General features: G+C 46.8%; 1 protein-coding gene across 2 annotated transcripts in view; it reads left to right on the plus strand.

Moving 5' to 3' along the window:
• Nucleotides 1-24,940, plus strand: part of TRERF1 (transcriptional regulating factor 1) — a 521,224-nt gene that overhangs the window by 477,314 nt on the left and 18,970 nt on the right. For both annotated transcript variants that reach the window (XM_078649717.1, XM_078649716.1), the window contains exon 16: nt 17,375-17,583. In XM_078649717.1, the coding sequence (XP_078505843.1) occupies nt 17,375-17,583 (209 nt within the window). The remainder of the gene's footprint in view (nt 1-17,374; nt 17,584-24,940) is intronic.

Genomic DNA, 24,940 nt, shown 5'->3' on the forward strand with positions numbered 1-24,940 from the left:
GTCGTGCAGCCAGTTGTGTCAGTTTAGTTAGTCAATCCAGGGGTGGCACAATACATGCTTCAGCCCCTGGGAGACTTCTGGGTGCACCTCAGCCCTGGGTACAGGGACTTGGAGAGGGCCCAGTGCCAATTCAGTACCTGAGTACAATTTGGATAGAGAGAACAGCTAGGCTGTGGGTCTGATTAGCAGGCCCACAGCCAGGGAAAGTCGTAAACCAGTGCAGCAAAAAGCAAAAATCTGGGTGATCATAGGATTGCAGACCCTACTCTCCTACACTCATGAACAGCAGTGAAATGGCAAGTGCTACTGCTCTGATTGGCCATTACGGCAGGTCTTTGTCGGATCCTCTCCAACTTTTCCTGGAGGTATTACCTCATGAAATAGGTTGGTAGGATTTTGCGGACATCCAGCAAGAGGGCATGTTGCTCTCAAACCAGATCATTAGTGTTGTGGCTTAGTTGCACATGGCTATTGTCATGAACTCACCCTTCATCCCTCCATATGGGTACTCCTGCAGAGGATATTAAACCTTTGTTATCTGGAACTACTCTTTTTGGAGCACATGTGGACGATGAGAGGAAATGTATAAAATATTATGTAGAGACTCTCAGGCCTTCAGAGGAGTAATCAGTACAAAAACATCAGTACAGGCCCTATGACAGATGCTACCAACAACAGAGGGTTCATGTCCCTCAGTGTATGCAGCAGTATTATCAGCAGCCAGAGCATGAAGGATCCTTTCAACCTCGTAAATGCTTGACAGAAAAGGGTGGAGAGCAAACACCAGATGCTGTTGGGAAACTATCCAAACAGTAACACCCTTCTTCCCTCTATTTCATTTGCCACTCTGGTTGAAGGAAGCATCAGCAACTATCTGGACGAGTGGAGGAAAATTACATCAGGCAAATGGGTGCTAAATATTGTTCAGGTCATCACCTCCATCCATGGGAGGTGGCTCAGTACCATCAGAATGATTTCTTTTGGAACTCAAATGCTGTGGAAGCAGTGCCTCTATCCCAGAAAAGAGAAGGAGATTACTTCCATTCCCTCTGATTTTAAAAAAAGGATTGAAATTTAATAGCTCCCTATTCTAGATCTGAGGCCTACGATCATAAAGCGGAAGAGGGTTTGAAAGTTGGCATTTCATCAGATTTACACACAACAACATCAAGGGCATTTGCAGTGTTCTGTAGACATACACAATGCTTACTTTCACTTCGCCATCCTTCGGTTGCATTGCAAGTTTCTGAGATTTTTCGTAGGGAGCACCAATTACAAGTACAAGGTTCTTCTACCTTTTGACCTCAAATCAGCACCACAGACTTTTTCAAAATGTATGGCGTTGTTCGCGGGCCATCTCAGAAAACTGAAGATCTTTATCTATCCATACTTATATACCATAGAAGCAGGAGCATCTCAAGAACTCCATCGTCATTATAGCTTCACACTTTCAGTACTTCAGTGGCTAGGACACTAAGTCAATCGCTCCAAGTCTTCAGCAACTCGAGTACAGTCCATCCATCGCGTGGGAAAAGTTATAGACCGTGTCAGCAAAAGTGTATCCTTTAGAGGAGAGAAGGTGTCCTATCTAGGGGTGGGCGAATAATTCTGCTCTGCCAGAGGAGTTCACTGAGTTTTCCCCCCTCCACGTTCCACTTAAAATGCAGAGTTCCAGAAAACCTCAGCCAATCGCCACATGGCAGAGTTTTTTCCTGTGCATAGCTTGCCAACGTTAAGGTAGCAAGTGAGAATTTGCGTCCGCCAGCGCGATTTTCGAGAGCTAGAATGCCTCCTGTTGAGATTTCTGAATGAGGGCAGTCGAGGCAGGACGCAACTGTTCGCTTTGAGATAGCTGCAGCTCGAGTAGAAAATCTACTTGGGCGGCATAATGAAGCAGCGCCCTCAGGCGCGCCACATGGTGCCGTCCTCGTTGATTTTACAGTGCAGAATAAGCTCCTGGCTCTACAAATCAACCCAATGTACTAAATTCCGCCCACTCTCGGAACTCGACAGAATCTCGCAGAGTTTTTATGTAACTCCACGAGCTCCGCCCACCCCTAGTCCTTTCCATCTGATATGTCAGAGACTTCTAAGAATGAATCATGCGATGGCTTGTCAGATTTCAGCACTACTGTTCTTGATGGTGTCTTGCATCTTTCTGGTTCTGAACGCCGATCTATAAATGAGGCCATTGTAACCGTGCTTGGAAGACCAATGGATTTCAATCACAGGCAACTGGGAAGACAATTTAACTCATCCACAGGCTACAGTAGAGTCGTTTCCTTGGTAGTGCTATCTGTAGTCCCCCCGAAGGATGTTGCCTTCTAAGCTGCGAATTCATCTCAAGCAGTAATGACTGATGCTTGCCTACTGGCTTGTGAAACACATGAATGGCATGCCAGTGTAAGGACTGTGGTCTAAGAAAGAGACGACATACCATATCAATCTGCTGGAACTAAGGAGGTCTTTAAAGCCTTCAAGTCCTTTCTTCCAAGTATCGAGCAGTGTCCCTGCTTGTGCAAAGGGACAATACCACAGCAATGTATTAAGCCAACAAGCGGACAGGCACAATATCCATAGCTCTGTCTCTAGAAGCCCAAAGAATCATAAAGTTGTTGATTGTGAGCAACCTGCACATCACAGCCGTTCACTTGCTGGGCATCCAAAATACAGAGCAGGTTCTCCCAATAGATCAAAGAAAGGGGATCATGATTGGGTGTTAAACACCAAGGTATAACACAAACTCCTTTGCGAATGGGGCTTTCCAGATATTGTCTTATTCATGTACACCGACAACAAGAAATGCCCAAATTACGCACCCAGGAACAATGGGGAAAGCACTTTTAAACAACTGGTCAATGATATTTGTCTATGCGGTTCCTCCAGTCCCTCTGATTCCTAACGTTCTTATCAAAGCGAAGAGAGACAAAGCAAGAATGATACTCATTGACGCAAAGTGGCCACAGCAATGGTGGTACACTGGCCTTCTACACCTGTCGGAACGACCACACAAGAGGGTGCCCTGCAGTCTGGATCTCCTACTCAAGTTCGGAAACCAGATCCTGCACCCCAACCTATGTAGCAGCTGGGCCCCTGAACTCTTGCAATATGAGAAGCTAGACATTCTACCACAAGAACTTTGTATTTATTTAAATGGAAGAGTTTCTGCATCTGGTGCCAGCAGAAAAACCTTGACCCTACCAGATGTCAAGAGGAAGCAGAACTTCTATATCTTCTGGTATTAGCAAGATTCAGACTGCAGTTTTGTTCTAGTAAGGTACATCTAGCAGCTATAACCACTGCCACAAAAAAGCCTTCATAAACCTCTATTTTCAAGATTATTGCAATAAAAGACTTCTGAGAAGGTCTTAAGAAGGTTTATCCTCCCTTAAGGAGAGCTTTTACTCCCTCGTAGCTGAATATAGTATATATCAAAACAAATGTATCCCCTGTTCACATTGATTCATGAGGCTTCTCTTCTGCACCTTTACTGGAAGGCAGCTTTCTAGATGGCACTACTTCCACCCCAAGAATTAGTGAGATCCAAGCCCTCTTCTGTAAGGAACCATATACAATCTTACATAAGTATAAAGCAGTGATGAGGACTCATCCGAGTTTCCTTCCTTAGGTGATATGTAATTTCCACATTAAGCAGACAATTTTCCTTCTTCAGTAGCGGAAAAATCCTTGCATTTGCTGGATGTATAAAGAGTTCTAAAATTCTACTTCTGTAAGATCAAATTTTAGAATACTGATCATCTGTTTGCAAACTGTGGCCCAGTAAGAACAGGGTTAGCCACGTCTAGGCAATCTATCTCTAAATTGATTTTTTCCCGCATTCTTTGTTACAATAAAGCTAACAATTTCACTCCCCTGGTGGCAGGACTGCTACTGCGGCATTACTGAGGAACGTCTCTATTATGAACATCTGTAAAGCTGCATTGTGGAGGTCTGTACATACTATCACAAGGCATTCCTGCTTGATAATATTCAGGGGTGATGTCCAAGTGGGACAAGAATCTCTGTGGAACCTTTTCCATTAGTTATGTGATAATTTTATATTCTTTGCATTTTTTCTCCGCCTTTCTTAGGGAAAGGCTTTGCGTTCTATTTAGTGCGTGTGACTAATTATGAAGATCCCCTTGAGAAGAAGGAATAGTTACTTATCTGAAATCCCAGATCTCCTCCAAGGTAGCCATCATTATAATCTATAAAATATACTTCACTTGTGTTTTTCTTCTATCTGGCACTGCCTCCTAACAGATGCTACCTACGTAGCCTGCTTAACTCATCTGAGAGGGCAGAAAATTACCTGCTTTATTGGGCAGTCCTGAATCAGCTAGCAGCAGTAGTTGAAGCAGCATGGGTGATATGAGAGACTGGCTTAGTGTATGGTTCTCACGTTTGTAAGTGTAGCACCCTGCACTAATCCAGGCAACCCTTATGGTGATTTTAGTGGTTTTAGACAACCTTAGAAAGCTCTGTAGGTGGTAGCTGTGGAGAGTTGCCTTCAGGTTTAGTCCAGAAGGAGTGCAAAGTAGCTTGTTTTACCAGTGCTTAATCTTATGGTATAGGTTAAGTGAAAAAGAGTGGACCCACAAGATGTAGAAGAGCCGGGGACCCAAGGAACCACCCACGGTGAGTATCTAGGAACCCCATGGAGGTTTTGTGAAGAATGGGAACACGACTGCATGCCCAATGTTAATCAATAGGTAAGTCGCGGTTGCGGTTGCAGTTTTAAAGGTAAAGGATCCTTCCCAGCAGATCCTGAAGACACCCCATGGAAGATGGAAGGTTGGAGAGTCACCCCACCCGTGGATACCCCAGAAACCAGGATACCTACACCAGGGAAGCTGGGTGCATACGTGTAAAGTGACGTCAGAAACTGACGTAGACCACAATGGAGGACTTCAGGAAATATGCTGCTGGAGAAAAAGACAAAGGAGTCTGGTGGAACCCAAAGGGGTATTCAAGGTAAGAAGAACCTGCAAGCAGAGTGGACAGAGTCTATGCCACTCAGGGGTGACCAGGAGGCACGGAAGGCGAATGCCCACCGATGTCGGTATACAGGAGAGGTTGACAGTGTCCTTGAAGTTGCAGCTATGTGGGCCAGACAACGTTGTGGAAGACCAAAAGCCGTTTATGAGCTGTCCCATGTCAGATGTCAAGAGCCAGGGGTCAGTGTCCAGCAGGGGCACCACCAAGCCTTGGCAGCGGCAAACAACGTAGTTCATGAAAAAGGTGCAGAGTCGGGACCAGCAAGGTGCAGGTGACTCACTATGAGCAGGTAAGTCACAGTAGGTCCCAAGCAAGCAGGGGAGCCAAAGAAGACCCTCAAGAGTACCCACGGGCCAGAGGCACAGGAGTCGCAAGAGGATCTCGAGCAGCTCACCAATGTAGAAGGCCCACGGTGCAGAGGAAGCAGTGAGGGTGAAGATCTGGGCTGCTAGAGTTGCTTGAGGTTGGAGCTTCTTGGAGCCCGAAGATCTCTGAAGGAGAGAGTCAACAAGCCTTGGCAACGGCAAATCGCCGCTGTGAACAGGGGTTCTGTTCCAATGGTTCCGACGAGGGATACTGGTTGAAATTCGGTATGAAGACAGTGCAGGCCTCAAAGGAGTTGTAGAACCACCACCTGTGTTGCTGAGCCTTTAGGAGTCTGTGGAAGCCCAGGATCAGGAGACGGGTCAGCTGTGTTGCGCTCCCTGCAGATGAAGGGGAGTGATTCCTTCACCCTTGCAGGGAGATTCCTTTAGGTGTCTTGGATGTCCACAGGCCAGGTGAAGAACCTATATGGTGCACGGACAGAGACATTGCAGAAGACCAGCAGAACGACGAGACCAGGAGCAGCAGGAATCTTCCCCGGTGCAGTCCCGTTTCCCAAAGCGAAGTCCAGAGTGTCCAGACGGTCGAAGTTGTAGTGGTATGTGATCTGAATCTTGTACCACGACGAATCTAGGGACCCACCCACAGGTAAGCCCTTAAGTACCCGTAGAAGAGGGTTGGGATGATTCAGGGGTCCCTCCCGGAGGAGCGACTGGACAGTGGGGAGGATACTCCCATGTCCTTTGTCCAGTTTTGCATCAGAGCGGGAGCCAACTGCTCCCTGAACTGGTTTGAACTGGAGTATGCAAGGAGTCTACCAAATGTGCCCTTCAAGCAGTCTCTGTGGCGCTGGCAAGTGCCCCCACCCTGCCCCAATACAATAAACTCTGTCTGGGAGGTGGTCACACCTCCCTGTGAGAGGATATCTATTGTTCGCTCTTCCCCTACTCGAGCATGGCCCAGCAGGAGGAGGGCAGAAACGTGTCTGGTCGATAGCAGTTTGCTGTCCGCTTCTGGAAGACTGCTACCGGGAACACTGAGGGCCTCCCGGAGGAGCTTCACAGTGCATGGAATCATACTTCCCACACCGGAGTATGATTCCAACATGTTTGATACCAAAAATGACAGTTTGTTACAGCTAGTTTAGAGATGGTCATCGTGTTATGACGCATGGCCACTCTATATCTCAGGGGTGGCTGTGTCCGCCTTGAGGTGAGAACTACCTGTCCCCTGAAAACACTGAGCTAGCTGGATTGGACTCCGCTTCCACATGCCATGTGAACAAAAAAAATAGAACAGAGGGCGTGAGTTGTACCAGATGCCACAAAACAAGCGGCTTAACAACCTACACAATATACTTCTCAAATAGTCAGAAAACTCTCTTTTTCATGGAAAAAGAAACACATGTATGCATGTAGTACTTAAGATCTTTGAGGAGAGTGGGCCGGAGTGTCTCAGAGTGTGGACATCTACAGTGAAGGGAGGGGTGAGGACATCCACTTCTCAATTTCAATACAGAATGCTGGTTGAAATCATGGTGGAGAGCAACAAGTGCTCAGTTGGTAAGAGGTACAGGTTTCAGATAGTAAACTGCAGGCAGAGGAAAGAAGAGGTGGAGAAATGTCTCAGTGGAGGTGGTGGGCCTCGATGCAAGGGAGTCACAGACAGGCTTAGCCTGGGTCAGTGCACCTACAGGGATTAGACTGGTTCCATGAACTGTGTGTGGTGGTGGGGACTTCAAGAGAAGGCTGGCAGCTGGCTGCCAGAATATGGAGGAGGCAGGATCAGAAAACAAGGGGGTGATGGCCACATGGGCTCTCTACATTCCCTTCTTGCACAAAGAAAATTAGAAGCGGCAGGGAGCAAATCAGGGAGCAAATTCTTTAATGATGAAGGAAGAAAGGAAACCCTGTTGCTCCATTTCTGTGAGAGTAGTCCCAGGCATACAAAGATTAATTAAAGACCACATGTGGTGGGAAAGGGCTGCTTCCAAACAAATATCACACAAAGTAGGGAGCATAATAATAATGAACAAAAACCTTGGAATGTTGAAACTGCAAAAGTTATGGGCAGAGGGCAATGACGGTAGGCTCTGGTCTAAGGATCCTGAAGTCCATGAGCATGGACAGAATAGATCCAAGAAGAACAACGTCCCCCAATAAGACTTTCCTAACAAACAGGGTGCTAATACCTCTAGAGACTAGCACCTCAATGTTCAGTTGAGCACCCAGACAAAACAGACAAATTAAGAAACTGTTGTGCTGGGAGAAGGTGACTTTCAAGATCAAATGGCACAAAGGCCAGTGGGAAGTCAAGCATGCAATGGAAAATTCACATGTACAAAACCTTAATCTGAGGACCAGTTGCCCACAACGAGAGAGTGGACCACAGATGGAAAGACGCAGCACACAGTAGCAGGGATTCTAATGAGTTCCAGACAATAAAAGGTCTGTTGTGATGCTTATTAAGTATACACAAAAGTGAAGGATGGAATGTTTGAATTAATCTCAGCCACTGATAATTACTTGAACCTCATTCCAATCCATCATTATTTTATACACCGTGGTGTGGCATGAGGTGGCATGCTGTGCAAAAAAACCGAATGACTGGTATGTGGTTCGAGTTATTACCAGTGACTGCGGTTAATTGAAGCATTTCATCCATCATTTTATGTATATTTCAGCTTGTCACCCTAATTAAGAAGGGTATGCCCAAACGTTCAGTCCTAGGCACACTACAAGACAAAAATGAGGACTATGGCAATAAGGACATGGATGGCCAATACCATACCACTTAAGATTCAAAAAGACATTTGAAGGGGCAGATGTGGCACATACCTTGTTCAGTCAGATCTTATGGATGAAAAAAGGAGATTTAAGAGTTGAAAGAGCCCACAAAGTGGGTTTGAAGAGAAACATCTACTGCAGAAGATCAATAGATATCCTTTTAAAAATGTTCTCTTTCTAACACAAAAAGATTGAATAAACACAATGCAAGGAGGCAGGTCACTCTCCAATTCACACATAGCCACATGTTCCTCAAATAGAGCTTGGCAGAATCAATACGTCACAAAATAAAAGGTTAAATTAGTTCTTCCTGGGTCAAATTAATTTCCAGTTGAGGAAGGAAAAACAATGTAACATCTTTAAGGGATACATGAAAATTCTGGACATCAAGAACGTCATTTGAAGATGAAGAATAGGGAGGTGAGCTACTGCAATTTGTTAAAGGGGTTACTGAGTTGTGTCTTTCTTTATTATTTATATTATTTATTTATTTATTTAGCGATTTATAAAGCGCCTGGTGACCCGGAGGCATCCCCGCGCTAATGATACAAGTGAAGACCAGAGGGGGAAGGGGAGCTTATTTGGGGAAAAGCAGAGTTTTCAGTTTTTTACGGAAGAGGAGGTGGCAGGGTTCCAGTCGCAGGAAGCGGGGGAGTGAGTTCCATCCTGCAGACGCTTTTACTGCGAACCGTCTACCGCCAGTGCGTGCCTTCCTGAATCTCGGGACGGTGGCCAGGCGTTCGTTGTCAGAGCGTAGGAGTCTAGGGGCCTTGTAGGGGGTGACCATGTCTCTCAGGATAGAAGGGCCAAGACCATTGAGGAGTTTGTGGGCAGTGCACATCGCCTTGAATTCTACCCTCTGCCGCACTGGAAGCCAATGTAGGGCCTTCAGCGCTGGTCTGGCAGAGGTTCTGGAAGGGAGGTCCATAAGGAGCCGGGCTGCCGCGTTTTGAGTTCGCTGGAGTTTGGCCAGGGTAGATTTAGGGGCTCCCAGATAGACAGCATTGCTATAGTCTAGCCGGGCAAGGATCAAACCTTGAATCAAGAGTTTCCTAGATAGGGGCGGGAGTAGTGGGAGGATTTTACGGATGGAACGCATAAGTCCGAAGCAGGTGCCTGCTGTTTTGGCTGCCTGGGTCTTCATGGACAACTCCGGTTCAAGCCAGACTCCCAAGGTCTTGATTTCTGGTTTCGGGGAGGGCACCTCACCGAAAGCGTCTGGCCAGACCGAAGGTGGGATGGTGGACCATTTCTTGCCCATGAGCATGACTTCGGTTTTCGATCCGTTGAGCTTCAATGATGACTCGCACATCCAGTGGTGGATTTCCTGGAGGCAGTTCAACAGATTGTCCGGGTGATTGTCAAGATGAGAGAGTGAGACGACCAGTTGCGTGTCGTCCGCATAGCTCACTATCTTGATTCCGAAAGGGGAGACGACATCCTCAAGGGGGGCCATATAAGCGTTGAACAAAGTAGGGCTTAATGACGACCCCTGGGGAACTCCACTAGTGAGGGGGAAAGGGGCTGAGCGGGAATTGCCGTCCCATACCTGGAAAGAGCGGCCTGATAGGAGAGATTCTATCCACGCAAGCGCCGTGTCCGCGAGTCCCGCCATGGCCAGCCGGTGGAGTAGGACACGGTGATTCACCGTGTCAAAGGCTGCACTGAGGTCCAGGAGGATCACTGCCACTGACCCTCCTGAATCCAGAATGCACCTAGCCTCCTCGATGACAGCGAGGAGGGCGGTGTCTGTACCGTGGCCAGGGCGGAACCCAGTTTGGGACCGACGTAGAAGGTTGTTTGATTCAAGGAACTGGGACAGTTGGACGTTTACCAGTTTCTCGGCTATTTTGCTGATACTGGGGAGGAGCGAGATTGGCCGATAATTGGCCAAGTCGGAGGGGTCTAGTTGGGGCTTTTTGAGAAGAGCCTTAACTACAGCGCTCTTCCAGCTCGGTGGAACAGAGCCCTGGGATAGCGAGATGTTGATGAGTTCCGTGATGGTGGGGAGGATAGTGGGAACGACTGCTTTCAGGAATCTGATTGGTACGGGGTCAAGGGGGGAGCCGCTATTCAGTTTGGCCAGGGCTGATCCTACTTCGTCCAATGATACTGCCCTAAAGGCAGTGAGTTGTGGGGGCAGTATATTTCCTGTCTGATTGGTGAGTGCGTCAGAGTACATGTGATTAGGTAGACTAGGAGGCGGGAGGGAGACTAGGATACGGGTGATTTTAGAGTCGAAGTAGGTTGCCAGTTCATCGCTTCTGTCCGGCGAAGATGAATTGTAAGAAGGGGGCGCCGGTATTTTCAGCAGTTCTTTGGCGATGAGGTAAGATTCTCTCGCTGAGTTGGTGGCATTCCTTATTCTGGTGTCATAATATGCGGCTTTGGTGCACCTCAAGGCGGCTTTGTAAGATCTCACCGACCTACGGTAGGCGTCCTTGTTAGTATGGAGCCAGTCCCTTCTCCATAGTCGCTCCGTTTTTTTACACTCAATGCGGAGAGTTCTTAGTTCCGGGCTGTACCATGGAGCTGACCCAGTTTTCCCGTTTTTATCCTCACGGGTTTTTATGGGGAGGATGGAGTCGAGGGAGGTGGAGATCCACTCCCTGAACTTTCTGTCCGCGGTGGCTGGGTCCTCCGATGGACTAGGGGTTGCCTGGTCCAGGGCTTTGGCCCAATCCTCAGCCGAAAGTCTGGACCATGCTCTATCCCTAGTATAGGTGGCGGGTTTATGGGGTTTCCTAAAATCCCCTGGTAAGCGGAAGGGGACCAAAAAATGGTCCGTCCACGGGAGGGGGAGGGACTCTTTGGTTTGTAGGGTGTGGAGGTTAGTAAACACAGGGTCTAGTAAATGACCCTTAGTGTGTGTGGCTCCGGAGTTGGTAAGTATGAGGCCATAGGCCGCCAGGTCAGTGATCAAATCGGCTGCCCCAATGTCAAGGGGGTCGTCGAAATGGATGTTTAGGTCTCCTAGTATAGTGAAATTGGAGGTGGAATGGGCCAAAGAAGCTATTGACTCTAAGAGGGCGCTAGCAAACGGGCCATAGTGGCCAGGGGAGCGATAAACTAGGAGGCCTGACAGCGTGCTAGTCGGTGCTAGCTGGATGGTGAAATGAAGGCTTTCAGAGTCCAAGATGTGGGCATCGTAGGTTCTACAGGAAAAATGATTCCTGTAGAGGATGGCCAGTCCGCCTCCTCTGCCAGATGGACGTTGTTGGGACCGGATATTATAGTCCGGGGGAAGGGCTAAGACCACGTCTGAGTCCGAGTGGTCGGTGATCCACGTTTCCGTGAGGAATAGAATGTCTAGTTCGTGGTCTTCTATTAGGTGGTTAATGAGCAGGGCATGCATGGGGAGTGACCTGCAGTTCAATGAGGCAAGTTTAAGGCCCGGGTGAGAGACGCGTGGAATGGATAGTTGTAGCTGGGCTGGGTGGCAAATTGTGCAGCTAGTGAATTGACCGTCTAGGTCATGAACATAGTTGCAGGTGCTGTTGTTGGTGGGTCTGAGACTGAGAAGGTCTCGGCGCGAGTATATTACCCTGGTGGGAGCTTGTTCCGGCAGGGATTGTAGCCCTGAGCCCGTTCGAGCGCGGACGGGCGCAGACGGGTTTGCCTTAAGCGCGCCTTCGGCGCGCAAACGGCGCTCCCGCTGCGCTCGTCCGCTGCGCTTGCGTGGCTGGCACATTTGAAGGGAGGGGAGAGGGCGTGGTCTCACGTGTGGGCGTGTCTCCGCCTTCGAGCCGCGATGGCGGTAGAGGGAAATCCCTGGTGCAGCGAAAGGATCCGCTGTGTCAGGGGGTATGCGGGAGATTGCTCGGCGCGGTGGAGAGTGCTAGTGAGAGTGAGTATTTTGTTTTTAAAAAGACAGAAAATACAATTTTAAAAGGAACAAGTCCTCCGGCTTCCGCCTCAGAGGTCAACACACATTCAAATGGCGCGCTCGTAGTCAGCGCTCGTAGACAGCGCTCGTAGACAGCGCTTAAGAATGCCTGCGGGTGGGCGTGGTCTCACGTGTGGGCGTGTCTCCACCTTCGTCAAGAGAATATGAGTTAAGTAAGATACGAAGGGAGTGAGCAGAACAAAGTCCAGCGAAACAGACAAATCACATCACCGTTGCATATGGTGGAAGCAATATTAAGGCAATGTTGAAATATCCCCAAAAACAGCAAACAATCAATCCCCGCAAAGCTATACAGGGTGAGGATCGCTGGGATTTAGGACCAAGAGTACTGGGTCATTAGACTGCACATATTCACAAGTTGGGTGCATTGGTAAAACAGTCCAGCGAATCAAAACAATCATATCACAGATACATAAAAGAAGGAATAATAATTTACTAGGAATAATTGTAAGGTGGTGTTTCTGTATGGTTCAAAAGTCAGCCATTTTGTTCATTATACCCCTCCTGTGGTGTCTTGGAATGGTCTTGAGGGATTCAGGCTGCTGCCAGTGAAGGAGCTGGCCAGCTGATTGCAGACGATTTGTCTCTGCTCAAAGACACCAAGCAGTGCTTAGGATAAGGGCAGCCAGAGTATTTGATATTGAGAAGGTTGTGTTATTTCTTCTGTAATTGCTACTTCCTACACATGACCCTGTGAATATGCCTTATTTCATCCACCATTTCAATCATCACTGCCTATTATGACCACTGAGATCAGTCGCAGCTTTGTGAAACAGACGTTGGAAGTTATCACCTGTAAGAAAGTAGGATCTGCTTTCATGGTCGTCCTCATTTTTTGCTGGTGTCATGTTTTTCTGACTACTCTGACTGTGATCCTGCTACTCAGGACACCAGTCGCTGTGCGTCTTCCCTAAATTGGACATGGTGAGTACTTGGGTATACTCCAGATTGGCTACTGGGGTACCTAGGCCATAGGTACAGCAGGGATCTCCAATGGGCTGAAGCATGGATTATGCAACCCATGGGAGACCACTCAGACTGTGACTCAAGCCTGCAATTGAAGCCTGTGTAAGCTGGTTCTATCATCACTTAAAACAGATATAGGTTTCCCTATATCTGATGTCACTACACTAAAAACCTATAAGTCACCCCTAAGGCATGCCTTTCAATCCTGAAGGCAGGATGCTGGGTCCTAAGTGGGAGGTTGCCCCTGCATGAGCTGGGCACCCCTACAACCTTCGGAGTCCATTCACCCTGGTTGTAAGTGCATTAGCCATTATGAGATATAGAGTGGCCATGCGTCATAACACGATGACCATCTCTAAACTAGATGTAATGAACTCTGTCATTTTTGGTATCAAACATGTGGAATTTTACTCCCAGAGAGGTATTGTTTTAACTGCCAGTTCTGATTTGCATTGGCAACCACATATTATTTGACTTGTTTTTTTGGGCGGTTTTGAAAACATCAGTTTTATTGTTCATAACTTGATGGTGACAGTTTCTTCTTCCTCTTCTCTTCCACCCCACTGCTACCATGCCGTCTCCACTCCTGCCCACTTCTGCCTTTCACTCTCCTCTCCCCTGGTAAACTGCCCCTAAGATCCCTCCTCATCTGCCCCGATGTTGCTATGTCCTCAGATCCCTCTTCTCCTGACTTGCTCCCCTGTTTTCCCCCCTGTCCTGCTCCACTGATGCACTGCTCCCTCATCTCCTTTTTCCTGGTTATTTGCTCACTCACTCTCACTAACTAACTTACTCTTTCACTAACTAACTATCTCAATCCCCCTCGCTAACTCTCTCACTATCTAACTCTCTTTAAAAACACTAATTCAAACTATCTCTCTCTCCAAACTAACTCTCTAACTATCTCTCACTAAATAACTCTCTAACTCTCTCTCTCTCCTCTCACTAACTTTCTCTCTCACTAACTAACTCTCTTATTAACAAACTAACTAACTCACTAACTGTTACACAGGTACTATTTCCAAAGCTGCCTGCTCCTGTTATTTATGCCCCCATAACAAAACAAGCATTGGCATTGCCAATAGGTCTCGCCTATGGGACCTTATAAGTGTTTAGTTATTCAGCACAATATCCTTGGTGCAACAACATCAACTGTTGCATGGCTAAACCCTTATAAGGTCCCAAAGGTGAGACCTATTGGCTATGCCAATGCTTGCTGTATTTACCTTAGTACAGGCAGAACCTAGTTCTGGGAGTGGACCAGTATCTTCCAGACAACATTTTACTTCCTGTGTATACTCCTCGTTTTGACCTTCTCATACATAAGCAGCTGTGGGACTTGAACATGTGTCACAGCATCGCTGCTAGCTGTTTGGTATCTATGATTCTCGCAATGTCTTTCAACTTTTCTGGTCAACTGCCAGCCTTTCCAAGTATTTCTTCCGCTCTTCTATTCTGCTACCTTCTAGACCAGTCAGAGGTTTTTGTTAGCAGTTTTTTTTCCAATGGGGAACTGGAGTTGTCCCCCAATTTGCTTTTTTGGTTCCTCTAACTCCATTGTTGGTAGCCATCGTAGAATTGGCAGGCCTTATATTCATTCACACTAAGAGATCCAACCAACCCACAAAGAACTGCCTTTGACAACAGGGTACTTAAAGAATACATTGCATATTCAGTTTCAGAGCTTGCCCATGTAACCCTTTTCACTAATAATCGACATTTCTTCAACATGGTCCATTCCCTCATTTCCACTCATTTGATCCCACTTGCCTTTTAACCAAACATGAATATGCAGATCTAATGTTACGTTATGCAAATTAATAACCACATATAATCATTCTCCATGATAGAAGGCTGTATTTATTTATGTCATGTCACGGAAAATAAATATTGCCCAATAAAACATATTATTTGCATCAAGTCCAGTAATAACCACAGTTTCGAACATTTGTTTCTGAAGGTGAAATCCTATATAGTTACCATGATAGTGGAGTTTCTTCTGGAAGCCATCCTCTTGACTTTGCTTCTCATTAGGGTCTTATTTAATCATTTTGAGCCCTGATTGTGTTTAAATACTTGTGTTTATAACTGTTGCACATGAACAAAAGCATGCCATAACACATGCACGCAGATACGCTGAGAGTAATATGCTGATTCTGCACATTCAGCCTTAGAACACATCCTGCATGTGTATGCACAAGTAGATACTTTCAACAGTGAGCAAAGAATGTTATAACAAACAAATAAACATTTTAAAGAGACTTTATATTTGCAAAGCAACCTGCGTTCAAAAACAACATACCATAAAAAAAAACATTTCAGTTTCCTGTTGGTTCTAGCATGACTCCCCTTGTGTATTGCTCATGACTTCACACATGATGCCACAGATTACCTCTTGGGTGATAGAATCAGTGATATCACTGGTGACTTTACATATCGTTGTGGTACTGACATTACTGAAGCCTCGTATTGTTGCTCTTTTACACATCTGTTGTCTAGGGGTGTTGCTAGAGCCTTGCTTCAGTTTGCCTCAGCAAGGTGTGTCAAGGACGACCAGGACAATTGACAGCTAGCTTGGTGCCCTTAGGCAAGTCTAGGAGGGCGAGTACGCCCTTAGAACTGCCCTCAGTCACAAATACATAAATCACTCAAATCCCCCACGCTTGCCTATGGCAGGGGTGGGCAAGACAACCCGCCGAGCTCTTGCGCAAGGCTGGATGGGTAACAGAACCATGTGCAGTTCGGATCTCCCATTGAAAAATATTATTAAGAAGTTTAAACCCTTTCTGCTTCCCCTTGGGACCGGTGGGGGTGGGCCAAAGAAGCCTCCTCCTGCCCTTAGTAAAGGAGTGTCAGGAAGGTATACCACACTGGGCAAGTCTCAGCTCCATGCTTACAAAATATAAAAGGGAGTGACATCGTCCCACCCTTTCCGAACCATGACTGGGAAGGCCAGCCTACCTGTCTATACAGGAACTAATTGCTCGGCATGGCAAACGGCCACGCCTTGCTTTCTGAGCCTGCTGTGCATTGCCGAAGGTGGTATGCAGCTTGTTTGGTAGCTACTGAGACTGGGTACAAGGCAAGGGATAAGGCCACGCCCTGTTTTCTGAGCCTGCTGTGCTTTGCTAAGGGTTGTGTGCAGCTTGTTTGGTAGCTACTGAGACTGGGTGCAAGGCCTGGCATAAGGCCTCCCCTGCTTTCTGAGTCTGCTGTGCATTGCCGAAGGTTGTGTGCAGCTTGTTTGGTAGCTACTGAGACTGGGTGCAAGGCAAGGGATAAGGCCTCCCCTGCTTTATGAGTCTGCTGTGCATTGCCGAAGGTTGTGTGCAGCTTGTTTGGTAGCTACTGAGACTGGGTGCAAGGCCTGGCATAAGGCCTCCCCTGCTTTCTGAGTCTGCTGTGCATTGCCAAAGGTTGTGTGCAGCTTGTTTGGTAGCTACTGAGACTGGGTGCAAGGCCTGGCATAAGGCCTCCCCTGCTTTCTGAGTCTGCTGTGCATTGCCGAAGGTTGTGTGCAGCTTGTTTGGTAGCTACTGAGACTGGGTGCAAGGCAAGGGATAAGGCCTCCCCTGCTTTCTGAGTCTGCTGTGCATTGCCGAAGGTTGTGTGCAGCTTGTTTGGTAGCTACTGAGACTGGGTGCAAGGCCTGGCATAAGGCCTTGCCCTGCTTTCTGAGTCTGCTGTGCATTGCCGAAGGTTGTGTGCAGCTTGTTTGGTAGCTACTGAGACTGGGTGCAAGGCAAGGGATAAGGCCTCGCCCTGCTCTAAAGCTGTACATCTGCTTTGCAAACTGGTCATTAGCAAAGGGACCTGACTAATACATATTAATGAGGCATGTCACAATTTGTGGCCCCCTGTGCTAATGCAGTGATAGATGTCTGCAAGGGACAGCAGACCTCCGTACCTGCATTAGCTTTCTCAGAACAGAAAGATGTTTTATACCACTGTGTGTCCATTAAAGAAACCAGTGCAGGCCCCGGCTCTCTACGACACTACCCTGCTGGGGTTTGGGTAGCTCTAGTACAACAAACCCCACCGTGTAAAGGGACTCAGCTCGGATTTGGGGGTGGAGTCATAGTTCATGGCCTCTCCCCAGTCTGGTTACTTCTGTGTATGTGCCTGAATTTGTGGTGTGTTTGTGTGCACGTATGTCTGTAGGTATGTTGCTGTGTATGTGTTATCCAGGATGTCAGTGTGTTCTGTCTGTATCTGTCCCACACGTGTGGCCCCTCAGCCTTTGAGCAGGACCTCTCTGTTTCTAGTGTTCAGTTTGTTTATGCTCAGTCTCTCCTTGATTTTATATTGTGCACTAGGTCGGTGGAGAAATGCACGCTCCTTTTAAGTGTCATTATGTATTCTTGTTAATCTTTGCTCTTTAATTCTGTTTCAGATATTCAGTTCCAGACAGGCTTTGAATGGCCATGCACGAATACACGGGGGCACAAATCAGGTGCCAAAAACCTCTCCTGTCGCTTCTGCTGTCAAGCACAAACCAGCCCCACAGAGCGGGTACTACTCTGTCAAAAGCTCCCCGGCGCACAGCACCACCAGCGGGGAGACCGACCCCACCACCATCTTCCCATGCAAAGAATGCTGCAAGTAAGTCAAAGCATCGCTCTTTGAAAAAAAGAAAATTAAAAGTATATGTGCGTGTGTGGCTAATTTCCTGTGCTCTGTTTAGGCTCTGAAAAATAATATTATCTGTCAAAAAACACACGGCAACAATATATATATTTATAACAGTCAGATGTTTTCCAGCAAGAAGCTAGGCAGGCTGGGAAACATCCTTTACAACGCAACTTTTACCACGCAGTGCCTTTACAACGCAACTTTTACAACGCAAACCATTACAACGCATTGCGCTGGGGGGCGCTCTAGGATAGGGAATAGGTTTAATGTACTATCCAACACCTTCCCTACTATCCACGGGGACTGGAGTTGGAATAGTAAATTAAACTATTCACTATCCAGCGCCCCAAAGCACTATGCGTTGTAATGGTATGCGTTGTAAAACTTGCGATGTAAAGGTAGGTGTTGTAAAAGTATGCGTTGTAACGTCATACATCCAGGCAGGCTTCTCCAACGAGGAACTCGTGATCTACTGGCACCTTTCCAGCTACTTGTAAGTAGCTTTCGTGTGTGCAGCACAGCACACTAAATTACAACCTTTTGATTGGTTAACTTTATATATACACACCAAAGTAGAAATGTGTGTACTCCAGAGGAAAATGTGTGTATTCTCAGAACTCATAAGCTGATGTTTGGAGACAAATGGCTTGATTTCCTAAATATTTTTATAGCTGAAATGTATAAGGCGCATGGCTGCCTCTGAAGAGGGGTCCCAGCACTAGCGGTACTAAGATGTGCTGAGGGATTCGTCCACGCCGCAAAATAGAGCCTACTTATCAAACAGGTATGTTTTCAGCAGTTTACGGAAAATAAGTTCAGAGGGTGAGAAGCGAAGGGTAAGCGGTAAGGAATTCCAGAGTTTGGCAGTCAAGTAGGAAAAGGTGTGTCCACCTTTCCTTGTCTTGTTGACCCTTGGGGCACATAAAAGTTTTTGCTCGTTGGACCCGAGTGCTTTCGGCTGATGATAGGAATTAATCTCTTCCTCAGATAGCCAGGGCCTTTATGCTCACATGCTCTATAAGAGAGTGCTAGAGCTTTAAATTTAATGCGGCAAGCAGTAGGCTGACAATGACGGTTGTGCATGGAGGCCGAGACAGAGGCACGACCAGGTAACGTCAGGATAAATCATGTGACTGTTGGGAGACTTATTACTAATATTACATTGGCGCTATGAATGTTGCAGCTACCCTGCCTGGTGCTTTGAGGTGATTACTACTGGTAATCTAGCATAAGGTGGGTACTAATGGAATCCTATCTGATGTAGTCACTAATAAAACATTAATATGATTAGGAGCTCAGGATGACTTTCATTGAAAACCAGTAACTCTTATTACAGAGAGGATTGGGGACCCCTGATCTAGAGGCAGCGACTTAAAGTTAGTTTCTTGTATATAGTTTTGCAGTTGTACTTCAGCCTAATTTGGGGCACCATACAGACCTTCATCATACTCAGAGAAGGCATTGTTTCTACTAAGTTGTTTATGATACACAGTTTAGTACATTAGAGAATGATATTGGTCTCCCTGTAGCCAATTGTATCAGTAGTCTTGGCATCACATTGCCTTTAATGAAGACTTCAATAGTAGAGCTAAAAAAAGAGTTGCTCATTGTTGGATCTAGCCTTCTCTGTATGGTCACCCCAAACGTTTTGCCTTACTCCTATTTTTCACCTAATTTGTTTTTGCTGGCCTTAGGACTCTGTTCACTATACCATTGCTAACCAGTGCTAAAGTTCTTGTGCTCACTCCTCTAAACATGGTAAGAGGGCTTATAAATCTCTCAAGTAAAATGGCACTACATGTGTCTAGGGCCTGTAAATTAAATGCTACTAGGTGGCCTGCAGCACTGATTGTGCCCTTCCACTTAAGTAGCCCTGCTATTACATAGCCTGTGTGTGCAGTATTAAACTTTCATTTCAATTTGGCAAAATAAACCATTTGCCAGACCAAAACCTTCCTTTTTAATACATATATGTCACCCCTAGGGTAGGCCCACGACAACTCATAGGGCATGGTGCAATGTATTTAAAAAGCTGGACATGTAATTTTAAGTTTACATGTCCTAGTAGTGAAAAACGTACATTCGTTTTTCACTACCTCAAGGCCTATCTCTCCCATGGGATAACATTGAAGTTGCCCAATTACATATTCTAAGTGTATTTCCCAAATTGGAAGAGATAAATGTTTCATGTTTGGTGTCTCTGGCCTCCTAATTTGAATTCCTAACTTAGGGTGAAGTTTGATTCTAAATTACAATTCTTAAAATACTACTTTTAGAAAGTTGCATTTTCTCACCTTAGCCATTTGGTGCCTGCAGCCTGCCTCTGGTCACATTACTGGATGTAGTTGGCAGTCAGGATTTTTGTATTCCTCTTAGGCACCCACACACAATGTGAGCTTAGGTGTGACTGGATGGCCATCACTGGCAGGATCGGAGGGAGGAACTGGGTCCATCCTCACACCTGAAAAGGCTATGTCCTGTTTCTACACAAAGGGCCTAACAACCCTGCCTTGTCACTACAGCGAGCTTTGAGGCAGGGAATTCCATGCACTTCAAAGCCACTGTCAAGAAGCTTCTCCCACCTTCCTGGGCACCAGCGTATAAAAGAAGGACCTCAGGTACTAACTCTTCAGTACACTTCTGGACTTGTGAATACTCTTCCAAGAAGAAGGACTCTAGTGCTGCTGAAAGGACTGCTACTCTGCCGGACTGCTACACTGAATGAGCTGCTGACTTGCTGTGCTGACCTTCTGTCTGCTCCCCTCTTGCGTGGGGAAGATGTGGACCTGCATCTCATCTTGAACCCAGGATCCCAAAGTGACTCAAAGGGCTAGTCTGCTGGCCTCCTGATCTGAGCCTCAGTGACATGAAAGGCTCCCAACCAGCTACTGGTCCCGTCTTCAGCGAGGTCCTGGACCCTTGGTGTGGCATTTGAGATCTTTAATTCATTCTTTTGGGCTCTTTGTGACCGCGAACATGTCAGTTCGCACTGAAACCGTGCCACTCGCACCAAAAATCAGTGTGAGCTGCCGCCAGCCCGTCTCCTTGCCCAGCATGCTTTGATCACCGCAGACGACTGTAAATGCGAAGTATCAACCCACACGTCTGCAATGCCCGGTCTGCTCCTCATGTCAGGGCTCACACCCCAGTCTACCATCAACCCAATTTCTAACACTCCTAGTCAGGACGAACCATTTTCAGAAAATGTACCATTACCACTAAAGTTTACCAGTTTCAATTTTGAGTCTGATTTATATGCTCTTGACACCAACCCTCAATGAGATGAGGGTGATAATAGTTAGACAACTTACCTCACACGGACCCAGATTACTTTTACAAAATGCATGTGGATTAAACACTTCACTTAAAGTAGATTTTTAGCAAACCTATTGCAATCACAAAAGCAGACTGCGTGTCTTTTGCCACAGTAGTAAAATAATGGTTGATACTTTAGGGATACCTTTGGCTGCAACAGAAGTTATATCAAACCAGTTCACAGAAATATTGCACTCCACTTTTCTTTCAATTGCTCCGCTACTGCATTCAATCCCTTCTTAGTAGCAATAAAATGGCCAAATTATATACCAGCTGTTCATGGATAAATAGCTTGTAAGTATGGAACCTACTGTTATTCAGTTCATAGAGACAGAGGGGCTTATTTACAAGACCCTTGCACTGCCGGTGAGTCACTTTTTGAGACGCAACCGTGGCGCATATAAATCAAAAATGGGGGAGATAGAGGTAGGAAAACAGAGGACTCGCCCTCCTGTGCGTAATATGACAAACAAAAAGAGCCCGTCTGTGCTGTTTGGACTACCTTTCCACTTTTATTCTCTAGTTAGAAAACAGAAAGTTTTCTTTAAATAATCCTCACCCACCAAGATTTCCCTTGGTGGCATGTTTCATCATAGGGCTCTTCCCATCCCGTAGCGGAACGGGGCGTGCTGCGACCAACTGAGACGTGGGAGCACTTTTAGTCTTATACCATGGAGAGTTAGGTGGTATACGAGTAGGAGGGTTTTATATAGACTTAAAAAATACCTGGCTAAGGACGCTTGTAGTCATACACTGGAAAGTAAAAGTAGAAGACAAGGGGATTAGTGGTGAAAAAAGAGTTTAATACCTCAATCTTTTGGGGAGGGTAGCGGCTGTGCGGTACTTACTTCATCAAAGCTACTCCCTTGCCAGTGGAAAATAGACTGCCTGCGTCTTCGATGGCGGCGCAACCTGCTGCCCCATATTTACAAAGACACATAAAGCCACCCTGCGTGGCTTTTCATGTCCTTGTAAATATGGACCCCTTACACTCCACACTTTCCGTCAAAGGGACGTGCCATGGGTGTTCCCAGGCAACACCCATGGTTTCTGCCCCATTTCCAGATTTACAAGAAATTGTAAACCTGGAAATATGTCAGAATGCTACACCTCCCCAGGGGAGGCAAAGGGAGGCGCAACAAGAAGAAATGGTTTCATTTCTCCTCGTTTGTTTCCTCTTTCTATGCGTGCTGCAGCACGCATAGAAAGAGGAAATCACCTCGAGATTGTTTTTGTGCAGGAAGGTGCCCCATCCTGCACAAAAACCATCATCCCCATGACGCCATGGTGCAGTGGTGCCTGCATCGGCGCCTGGCAGCTAATTGTGTGCCAGCGCTGGGGAGAGCAAAGGGATTCGTCATATCGTTGTTGATATGACGCATCCCTTTGCTTCAGAATTAACGCAGCGCAGCCAAATTGTTTGCTGCAACGCGCTCAGTTAATTCCTTGTAAATAAAGCCCAGAGGTTCTAAGAAAAATGTTTTCTCTCCAGGAAGTCTTGTACTGCATATGACAAACTCATAACGCTTGCTTTCAAACTCAACAATGAATTATGGAAAATGGCAGCTTTAATTACTAAAACCCTTCTAATGCTTATGCCAGGTCCTTTCACCTAATTAGTGAAAGATGGCAAGGAGGCTTACAAACGCATCCTTATACAGGACTAGACATGCCAAATACAGTTTCAGGATCCATTAACACGGTGGTGGTGATCAGGAGGCACGCTGGCTTCCAGGCAAACATGATTGATAGAACGTTTGATGGAGAGAGGCTATTAGTGAAAAGCAGGAAAAGGACATGCCACTTTTGTTGGGACTACCTTCTCTTTTGGCCGCCATAAGTGTGGCAGGGTATTCTCAGGCGTGAGTTCTTGCTCACTTTGCCACTGGATTCAAGCAAGCCGGGCTGAAGACGGCTGTAATGCCAGAAACCGGTCCTCGGAAGCTTGTTTCCGGTCCAGGGAAGGCATGGCTTGGCAGTTCGGGCTGGACTGTTCCCATGAGGCACAGGGTCAGACTGATTTGCATATAGCCATGTCTGAACTGGGGTGGCAGAGTGGGCTAAAGAACGGTGATGGATTCAACCCAGATCTTTTGACTGGTGTGAGTGTTTGATTGGTTCGGATGCTCCGTCCATCACCACCCCCTTTTGTACCGCTTTTGGCCGCCATAAGTGTGGCAGGGTATGCTCAGACGTGAGTCCCTTGCTCACTTTGCCACTGGATTCAAGCAAGCCGGGCTGAAGACAGCTGTAATGCCAGAAACCGGTCCTCGGAAGCTTGTTTCCGGTCCAGGGAAGGCATGGTTTGGCAGTTCGGGCTGGACTGTTCCCATGAGGCACAGGGTCAGACTGGTTTGCATATAGCCATGTCTGAACTGGGGTGGCAGAGTGGGCTAAAGAACGGTGATGGATTCAACCCAGATCTTTTGACTGGGTGTGAGTGTTTGATTGGTTCGGATGCTCTGTCCATCACCACCCCCTTTTGTACCTACCTTCTGTTTCCAGGCAGTTCCTCCAGCAGTGCGGCAGATTTCATTGGTACCCTAGACCCCAATATTTCAGGCCAAGAAAGCCCTCTTTGCTATCTCATCAGCAGCCCTACAAGTTGTTTCGACAGTAGAGGTAGGAGCAGCTCCAGATACTGAAAGCCCCAACAACTGCAGACTTCCTCTTTGTCTTCTACTCGTCTTTCACTTTTTTCTCAAACGTTTAATGTTTCCCAGTGGGATGACGGGTTGTGATTTACTGAACAAATGGAGTAGAATAACGACAGAGCAGCAGGTCCTGCATCTGATACAGTGCGGTCATGCCTTGCATGTTGTTGGTAAACTGCCACTTGTTCCTGTTTCCACAACACACCGCACCAGCTGCCAAACCATCTTGATGAAAACAAAAATAATGTTGGATAAAGGTGCAAGAGGTCCATTGTAAGAACAGGGTTTGGTTGTTACTGTAGATATTCCCTCGTTCCCAGGGAGGAGGTGAGCTATGTGAGAAGTTGGCCTGATATATGATGCTGACTTGTTCTAGTGATCACCTTGTATCAGTCCAAACAACCCTTATGGTGATTGGTTGTAAGTCAACCTTATAGACCAGCTATCCTAATGGTAGCATGGACAAAGCAGTCTTAGGCTAAACTCTTTTGGCATGTGAAGCCAGCTGTTTTACCACATATAACCCCTTGAATACCAGATGAAAGGACACCACACAGGTTGTTGTGAAAATAAACAGTATATTTATTAATAAAAACACCTCTGAACTCTTTATGAGGTCAGAGGGCTAAGCACATGACAATCTCTTAAGAAAAATACGACAAGTTTCACAAAATTACAATGGTGCCCTAGAGGCACGGCAAACCATATACTAAGTAAATGGAATGTGAGAGTCAATGGAAGAAATGGAGCTGTCCAGAGGCTGCAGGAACGCTGGGACTACGCTATCCTAACCTGAGGTAAGAAATAGGAGGCCCACGGGACGCGGGTGCAGAGTGTGAACTCACACGCTGTGGAAAAAATACAACTGGGGGGCACTACCAACCAGAATATAAGATCCTTAAGTATTTGCCCGGCGGTGTCGCCTCTTGAACCCACAAAGAAGTTAAACTATTGAAGAGGCAGGCGCTGGAGACTGGAAGGCAGGAAACAAGGTTTTTATTTTCTCCGGAGGAGAACACAACGAAACGGACAGAAGGTATCGTTCTGAGGTGCTCTAACTGCATCCCTGAGGCCTGGCCTCTTATACACAAGTTTATCTCTTTATTACATGTAACACATTCTCGTTGATACTTTGATGTACGGAAAGACATCCTCAGAATCCCCCCCTTCCCAGCCCGTTCCCACGCAAGGTTACAGTGGAAGTCCCCGCCCCGTTCACAACAGGTGATGGTCATCGCGCAGCTGGGTATTCCGCCGATTCACGGAGTGTGCGGGTTTCGATCGGATCTCGTGGGATGGGGGGGGCTTTGATCATCTCGGGGGTCCTTTGAGGAGGGAAGCTTTCTATTGTATGGGGA

Source organism: Lissotriton helveticus, chromosome 6 (assembly GCF_964261635.1).
Source record: "Lissotriton helveticus chromosome 6, aLisHel1.1, whole genome shotgun sequence".
Taxonomy (NCBI): Eukaryota; Metazoa; Chordata; class Amphibia; order Caudata; family Salamandridae; genus Lissotriton; species Lissotriton helveticus.